Here is an 8,660-nt window from a genome sequence, read left to right on the forward strand (position 1 = left end):
TACATTAGCTCTCCTGAAAGCATGAATGACATTCATGGATACAACCAGCAGTTTTCAGCTCTCCCTGGCCAGAACCGCAGGCACTCCAGGGAGCCCAGACAGTCAAGGCTGTTTTGAATAGAGATGACCCCTCGCAGATGTGTGCCACTAACTCAGTAGCATCAGTTCCAAGGCTTGAGCCAGAGCCTGGGAGAGAGCCCATGGATGAGCATTCAAAGGCAGGAGGAAAAGCCACCTGCCTGGCTTGAACAAAGCTGTCAGTAGCTCTTAACACTGGGTACAATAAAGACAAAGAGCAAAGTGTGCTGGAGGCAATTTTCAATGGGCAGTTTGACCAGATCAGACCCTCTTTGGCTCAGTACTGGCCTGGCATGAGGTTTACAATAATCTGCCCAGTGTGACGAGAGCAGTCGTCTCCATTTCAGGAGCAGAAATTCCTGACACTGCTCTTCAGTGTCAAGCCTCCTCTCTGAAAGCAGGCTGAGCTGATTCTCTGTCCTGATGCTCTCACTTTCTGACTGCTCCTTTCTTGCCTTCAAGAGACTGCAAGTGCCAAAAAACTCCTCCAGGGCAAACCCTGAAGACTATCACCAGCAGCTCTCCCCCAGGAGAGCCTGGACAGTCCCATGTGAATTGCCCATGCTATTCACCACATATGGAAGCTAGAGAAGGAGGCTGGAAGAGGATGGAAGCTGAAGGGCTGCCAATTTGAAGGCAACACCCAGCCTGGCATTTTAGCTGCACTAGACATGACTTTTCCACAATCTCTGCCTGAGATCAGCGCCTGGATGACAGGGAGCTAGCCAAACCTGAGTCCAGGCAACACCTCTGAGTGTGGTCCAGGTGCTGTATCTGATGGTTCAGGTGTCTGTCTTCAAAGCCAAGCCAGCTTCACTTCACCTGGCAGTATTCTTCCAAAGCCCACCTAGAAATAAACGTCTCCTGAGATCTTGACTTCAAAGACATAATGTTTACATGTCAAATTTAATAGCTTCCCAAATATTTCACAACTCACTTTGGTTCAAAAGACTTATGCTTGGACCACAGCAGTTCAAGTAGAGGACCATTGTATCTATTTTCTTTTGTTACTGGATAGTTTAAAATCATAACCAGCCACTTAGATACCAAACTGAAAAATGGCGTTTTCCTTCTGAGCCACTTGAACATAAGACTATAGCCAACTCCATCCTACCAAGCAGATTTCAGTTCAAAGATTAGATTGTGCATGACATTCCCTAGTGAGGGTATGTGTGAAATGGTATAGCGTATGCTGTATGATATTCACTCCAGTCTGTTCTGTACACAATCCCTTAGGCCTACGTCCGCCCACCAAACCAACGGCAGTGGGATTGCTAAGAAGTAGGAACAAGGTACAAGTTAAAATAGGCCACAGATAACCCTTCAGCTTACATCATCCTGTGTGTAAGTTACGTTTCAGCAGAGTGGGTGTAAATAGCTCTGAAATGTTAAAGTCGATTTGAAAGGATTATATTGACTCTGCCTAATAGCAAAAGATGCTTCAAGTGCTGTTTAGCACAAACAATAAAACAAGATGTTATTACAGCAGGAGCAGATACTGACCTCTGCTTGTGCTGGCCAGCATTTTCATTACGAGACTCTTGTGCCTTGTTCATTTGTCTGTCAGTTTGTTTGTTTGTTTGTAAGAATATTTTTTTTCCTTAAAAGTTCCTCACTATTTTCAGCAGGTCTGTGAAGCTTGCAGGAACCATCTGGATGGTCATGTGCCTTTTTCTCATTTTTTTGTAGTCCTATCGAATTTTGTTCAGGTTTAGTAATTTTTAAAATACTTTATAATCCATCTGTTCCAATCCCTCATCTACATTCTGCAGGACAATGCTGAGAGCCTGCCAAACTAACTTGGCACAGACATCTGCAAGGCTGGGATTTGTGGCCACGTGTAAGTATTTGTAAGGGTTGAGTCGCCAGTCCTCTGTGTGCCTGAGCATTTGCCTTTTCTCTTAATTGAGAGAGGTATGAAAACACCAACAAATATCCTGTCACTCACTGCCCAAGTCAAGAAGCCACCCCATTAAGTCAAATAGCGTAGACTACATTCTTGCTATGGAAAGGATCACGCACCAAAAGTTTTTTGCTTCCAGTCCAACAGAAAGAATTTCATGCTGCAGAGTTGCCCCTCTTTGTGGCTGGAAGTCACACTGGCTACCCAGAGAGAACTCAGAGAGAACAGAGAGACTACTCCTGAGAAGTAGTAGAAGGTAAGGTGAGACTCACAGCAACATATACCCAAGCCGGGTGACCTGGGCTGAGATCCAGAAACACAGAAGACACAGTATTTTTTGAAAGTATGAGAGCGGTGATCGTTTTTAGATTTCACAGAGCCATGCTAGGACTGTTCGCATGCTACATGATAGCCATATTGGATTTTCTCCAGCCACACCCAAAGAGGTAATAGTGACCTTTACTATTAAAATTGCTTCTCTGACCAGCTATGAAAGAGAAATTCACCCCCAGCATTCTTTTCTGTTTCTTCTCTCTGAGGGATTTATTTCTTGGTTATGTGTTTTAATGTAAGATTCACAGTGGTGCCCTGAGCAATGTTTGAAACTGCAGTTTCTAAAGACGAGATTTTTAACTATGGGAAGATTGAGGGACATTTATTTGGGGGATTTTGTTGTTTTTTCTACCAGACCTACAGTATGTTTCTGTTGGGATGGGAATGTCAGGGAAAAGTAGGGAGTCTTAAACATTTTATGGGGAAGATTTCTACTCAGATAGATGAAATTGCATGGTCACAAAATCCATTTTGCAGTTTGATCAAATATAGATTATGCCAGCATGTCTTTCCCTTTTTCCTACCCCTTCACCTCCCCAGCCTCAGCCGTAAGTACAGTGGGCCAGTGTAAGTGTGCTTGGATTGCTCTGCCAGTGCTTCTTGTCAGATGTGTGATTCAGACCCAAATTCAGCCTGGACTGGAGCCACAGAGCAGAGAAAATTCAAAGTTATGAAACTTTCTTCTAATTTTACAGCAGTTTAAAGAAGCATTTTTAAAGGAAGAAAAGGTTAAAGCCTTTATATCTATGCCCATCTTTGGTATTCACAATTGACTCAAGTTGTTAAAACTCAATTTTCTGCAGCTCTGTTTAAAACATAAAACCTTTTGCTTTCTATTTGGATTTTTCTTTATTCACTGTTTGAGCTTCCACAGGTCCTTTAAAACTGAAATGAAGCTCTTTAAACTGTGAGGAGGTTGCTCGTTAGTGGAGCAAATAAAATACTGCAATCAACCACAAATATTGATTTAATATAGAATTGATTTCTCCCTTAAAAAAAAACACTATATCCTCTGTGTGGTTGGGGTTTTTTTAAACTTAGTGGAAATCAAATTAGGAATTTGAAAACTGCAGCACAGAAACAAAAAGGCCCATCTTTTAAAGCAGGCCGTTTCCTCCACATTACAGAATTTAATACAAGGGAGGAAAAAGAGAAGAGACAACAGAAGGAGTGAGAAATGTAAAACTGTTCAGACAAATGCTGTCCCCACTGAGGTCAGGGGCGATATTTCCGTCGCGGCTTGTCCAGCGCCGCGGGCCGGGGAACGTCCCGGCATCCCGGCAGGGGAAGCGGCGAGAGCCGCCCGGGGCACCAGGGTGCCGGCCCGGCGCGGGCGCCTCCGGGGTCCGGCCCGTTTGGCCATGCCGCGGGCCGGGGAGCCGCCGGAGAGCTCTTTTCGCCGCCGAGGAGAGGCAGAGAGGCTGACGGTGGCGGGCACCCAGGCGCCGGTGCCCTGCGCCGCTCCCGCGGGCCCTCCGCCCGGAGGAGGGTGGCGGGGGTCCGGGGACCGCGGTGCAGGGACCCGGGGGTCCGCGGTCCCCGGCGTCCTGTCCGTGCAAGGAGCGGGCGCCCGCACGGGGAGACGGGCGGCGAGGCTGGAGGGGGACAGGCGCGCCTCGCCTCCCGGCGCCCGCCGGAGGGATTTGCGCTCCCGAGCTCCGCAGTTCCCCCCGCTCCCGCCCCGGCCGGCAGCGGCACAGGGCGGCTGGGGCATCTCGCAGCCTCGGGCGCGGGTTCGGGGAGCATGCCCGTGCTCCCGCCATCCTTCGCCCTGCAGCGGGGTGGGAGGCAGATTAAGGGGGCACAGGAGCTGCACCCTTCTTGCCGCCTTGCCTGATGCGGCTGCGGGTGGGCCCTGCCTCGAGGTTCCGGGACTCTCCGCGGCGTCGGGCGGTCCCCGTCCCGCAGTCAGGCGCCGGTCCCCGGGGCGCAGGGCGGGACCCTGCGTGGTCTGTCGTGCGGGGCCGCAGGGTGGCCACGCTCTCCCAGCTGGGATCGTTGCCGAGGAGTTTGTTGCAGGAAGGTTTGCAAACAAAAAACCCCAAAATTTTAAAGGGCAAAACGTGCAGAAACGCACTTGCAGAAGTCGGCGGGACTCGGGGGAGGAGGCGGCGAGAGGAGCAAGCCCCGCTCCACGGCAGCTCTCCCGCCGCACCGAGGCGCGTCCTCCCCCGCCGGCGCGGCCGCGCGCTCCCGTCCCCGCTCCCGCCCCCGCCCCGAGGCGCCCGGCGGCTCTGCCCAGCACGCACCCCCGGCGGGTAGGGCTCCCAAAGTCACAGGGTATCCGAGCACTCAGGGGAAGTTTCGGGTCCCTAATTGCTGCAGGCTGACTCTTCTGACAGGCCGGCACTTAAGGAATATCTAGGACACGGGTGGTTAGGAGTGATCAAAGAGCAGGTAAGATCAAAGATCACTTTAATTGCGAAAATGAGGTCAAATAAGATTTTCAGAAAATCAGCTATATATCTGAGGCTGTCAAAAGCACTATTGTCATTTAATGTAAGCGGTTGAAATTCAGAAATGACTGGACACTTACATTCACGTGACGCACAGATTTAACATTCCCTTTTTCCTACAAGTAACACAGATTACACAAAAATAAACAGGAAAAAATATATATATATTTGGTCAAGCATTCATTTCAGGCAGCCCGTCGCAGAGGTACGCGGCAGCCGGCCCAGTGCCCGTATCCGGCCCGGCGCCATCCCCCCCGGCCCGAGAGCGCCAGTACCCCGCAGCCGGCGGGAGAGCCAGGGGCTCGGCAGGAAAGGAGCGGGGTGGCAGGGCGGGCAGGGGGGCTGTGCGGCGGGCAAGGCTGTCCTGCCGCCCTGCTCCAACCCCGGGCCAGGCGGGGAAGGGGAAGCACCCCAGGTTTCCTGGGGCCAAGCATCTGGGATTGACGGGGGGACCCTCTGCGGGGGGAGGCTTGCGGAGCCGCCGCGGAGACCAGTCAGGCCGGGTTTGGCTCTCCCGGCCCTTGGCATCGTAGCGACACTGCCTGCTTCTCGCCGTGGCTCTCAGCTTGCGGGGAGGGTCGTGCTTACCCCCGCCGGGGCTGGCCCGGGGGAGGAGAGACCCTGCCCCGTCCCAGCCTGCGCCGAGATGCCGCTTTCGCCACCCGCGGCTGCCGCCGGCGGATGCTGTCAGCCCCTCCCCTACTGCCACGGAGCACATGGCAATGTTTTGGTTGATCGGTTTGGTTCGTTTTGTTGTTGTTTGTTTGTGTAGTTTGTTTTGTTTTATCCCCCGAACAAAATGTGCCTCCGAAGCTGGCTGCCTCCGAAGCATCCCCAACGTCTCCGGAGAAACTTTCAAGCGGCTTCAAAACAAGAAAAAAAAAAAAAAGAAAGAAAGAAACGCGACTTCGCAGGCTGCTTCAACTCCCTGTGCCGCCGAGTGCGCGGTGAACGCGAGGACAGTCGTGCAGCGCCAAGCCTTCCCTTGGTGGGAAACCCTCGGTCGAAGGCGTTTAAAAAAAAATCTCCATAAATGAGGCGTGCGGTTGGGGTTTAAGCCCCATCACCTCCCCACGCTGTAACGAAGGGAAGCCCGATGAACTGGAAGGTCCTAGCATAGCAGGAGAGCTGTTAGACACACGTAACGCAGACGGGGATGTTGCTGGAAGTACCTTGCAAGGTTACAAAACGCTCTCTCTTTTCCCCCAAGAAAATGTACTTCGTGGTTTCACAGCCTGGGAAGCGAAGAGCCCAAAGCCCCTTCCTCAGCTCGGGGAGTCGCCTTCAGCCTCCATACTCACACCGCCAGACCGAGGTCGGACTCTGAGCCCGCCGCCGTCTCCTCGTAAATCCAAGAAAAACCCCCGACAAGGAGGTTTTCTGCATAGGGTGGTTTATTTTTACCGATGCTACTCGGGCAGACCTGTGGTTTACAGCGACCACAAGCAACGACCTGCAAACCCTAAGTCTACCCAGAATGATGGAGGGGTGGGAGGGAGGCGGGAGCGCCGGCGCCCGGCAGCGGAGCCCCGGCGAGGCCAGGCGAGGCGAGGGCGGCCGCGGAGCCCTCCCGGTCCGGGCATCCCCCGCCGCCCCGGTGGAGCCCTGCCCTGCGCTGCACTGCCCTGCGCTGCCCTCCCCTGCCCTCCCCTGCCCTGCCCCGCGGGGCTTGTCCGACGGGCGGAGGAGCGAGGGGGTCGGGCGCGCTGCGGAGGGGGGTCCCGGAGCCCCCCGCCCTTATGCCGGCGCTGGAGAGGGGCTGGGCGGGGGGCACACTGCGGCGGGGGCCAGGCGGATGGAGCGAGTGGCAGGAGCCCCCGCTGCCCCGTCCCCGAGGGGCGGGCTTCACTGCCTGCAAAATTTGCACTTGATAATTTTCTTAAAAGCACTTTGGAAGTCTTTGTTGAAATAGGCATAGATGATGGGGTTGAGGAGGGAGTTGGAGTAGCCCAGCCAGTTGATGACTGCCCCCAGCCACTCGGGCATGTAGCACTTACTGTCACAAAAGGGCAGGACCAGCGCCACGATGAAGAACGGCAGCCAGCAGAGGATGAAGGTGCCCATAATGATGCCCAGGGTCTTGACAGTCTTCCTCTCCCGGGACAGAGCCATCCTCCGCTTGGCCTCCGTGTTCTTCTCGTTGCGCCTCTCGAAGGAGGGGGGCGGCGGGGAGCCGCACGCCTCGCTGGGCAGCGGCAAGTGAGTCTTGGAGGAGCTGTTGCAGCGCTGGACCTCGATGATCTCCAGGGCGGCCCCGTCCTCGCCCTGCCGCACCGCGCCGTTGACACAGGCACCGGGCTTGGGCTCCACAGTCCGCCGCCAGCCCTTGCCAGGCTCCCCGTTGCTTTTCTTCTGCAGGGCGGCCGGGGAGAGGGTGAGGCAGGTGTCGGCGATTTTCTTCTTCTCCGCTTTCTTGACGGTCTTGCGGATCCTGAAGCGGGCCGCCTTGAAGATGCGGCCGTAGAGCACCAGCATGAGGAGGAGTGGGATGTAGAAGGCGCCGAAGGTGGAGTAGATGGTGTACCCGTGGTCCTTGCTGATGGTGCAGGCGTCGGGGTCCGAGCGGTCCTCGGGCGTCCTCCAGCCCAGCATGGGCGGGATGGATATCAAGAAGCCGATGAGCCAGGTCAGGCTGATAAGCACGGCGGCCCGCCGGGGAGTCCGCTTGTTGACATAGTCGATGGGGTTCGTGATGGCCCAGTACCTGTCCAAGGCGATGGCGCACAGGTGCAGGATGGAAGAGGTGCAGCACAGCACGTCCAGCGAGATGAAGATGTCGCAGATGACTTGCCCCAGCGTCCACTTGTTCAGCACCTGGTAGAGGGCCGCCATGGGCAGCACCAGCACGGACACCATGAGGTCGGTGACGGCCAGCGAGCCGATGAGATAGTTGGCCACGGTTTGCAGGGAGCGCTCCAGGGCGATGGCCGCGATCACGCAGGCGTTGCCGCTCACGGCGCACAGGATGAGCGTGCCCAGGAGCAGGGAGGTGAACAGCTGGTAGCTCAGGGTCACCTCGGCGAGGCCGGGGCCGCCTGTCCCCTCGGGGGAGCGCTCTGGGGAGGTAGTGTTGTTGGCCACATCCATGCCGGGTGGGGGGGTCGCTTCAGGAGACGGGCATGGGAAGAGGCGCCGGTCTCTTGTGCGCTCCCCTGGCAGGAGGCATCGCCGCCCCGTGCGCTTTGGCCACGCCGGGCACCCCCCCCCCGCCACCCCTCCCTCCCCTATATAGCGCGGCGGGAGGCGGCCGAGGCTCGGAGGACGGCGGCTGGTGGAGCCGCCCCGCGCCCGCCCATCCCCGCCGCCTCTGCCCAGCGCGCAGCCCCGGGCGGCGGGGGCGGCCCTCCCGCCGCCGTTCGCCGAGCTGCTGCCCGTCGCTCCGCCGCTCTCCCGCGCCGCTCCTTCCTGCTCTGCCTCTCCGCTCTCCCCTCGCTTTCTCCCTCCCTCCTTCCCCTCCCCTTCCGTCCCCCCTCCCATCCCGCCCTTCCGCGGGGGGGGTCTCGCTGGGTCGCCATCGTTCCCAGGCCCCGCCGGCGAACCGGGCGGGTGGGCGCCGGTGTCCGTCACTCCCCGCCGCCCCCTCCCCGCTGGGGGGGGACACCACAGAGAAACCCACCACGAATCACCCCGGCCCCCCCCCCCCAAATCTCTTTCCCGGAGCTCCGCCCCGGGCAGCGGGGGCTCTGGGCTTCCCCTCGGGACCGGTGCCGGGGCTTCTGCGGGGTGTGCGAGGCGGGGGAAGGCTTTCTGTGGCCAGGCACTGCCGGCTGCGGCGGGGGGCACCGCACACCCCAGGGCTGCCTGCGACCGCGGGGTGCCGGGGCGGGTGGCGCCGGGGGTGCTTATCGCCACCTGCAGGCGGGCGGTGGCGGCCCGAGGGCGCGGCGGCC

General features: G+C 57.0%; 1 protein-coding gene across 1 annotated transcript; it reads right to left on the bottom strand.

Annotated features, from left to right (window-relative positions):
• Nucleotides 1–4,732: 4,732 nt before the first annotated feature.
• Nucleotides 4,733–8,188, bottom strand: HTR1A (5-hydroxytryptamine receptor 1A). Its single transcript, XM_072860070.1, has 2 exons — nucleotides 6,768–8,188; nucleotides 4,733–5,633 (listed from the first exon to the last, which is right to left on the bottom strand). The coding sequence occupies exons 1-2, from the start codon at nucleotides 7,855–7,857 to the stop codon at nucleotides 5,626–5,628; spliced, it is 1,098 nt and encodes a 365-aa protein (XP_072716171.1). The 5' UTR covers nucleotides 7,858–8,188; the 3' UTR covers nucleotides 4,733–5,625.
• Nucleotides 8,189–8,660: the final 472 nt, after the last annotated feature.

Source organism: Ciconia boyciana, chromosome 4 (assembly GCF_034638445.1).
Source record: "Ciconia boyciana chromosome 4, ASM3463844v1, whole genome shotgun sequence".
NCBI classification, from domain to species: Eukaryota; Metazoa; Chordata; class Aves; order Ciconiiformes; family Ciconiidae; genus Ciconia; species Ciconia boyciana.

What these genes read in the sequence shown, in the direction of transcription:
- HTR1A (XM_072860070.1), bottom strand. Translation starts at nt 7,857, where the DNA reads ATGGATGTGGCCAACAACACTACCTCCCCAGAGCGCTCCCCCGAGGGG.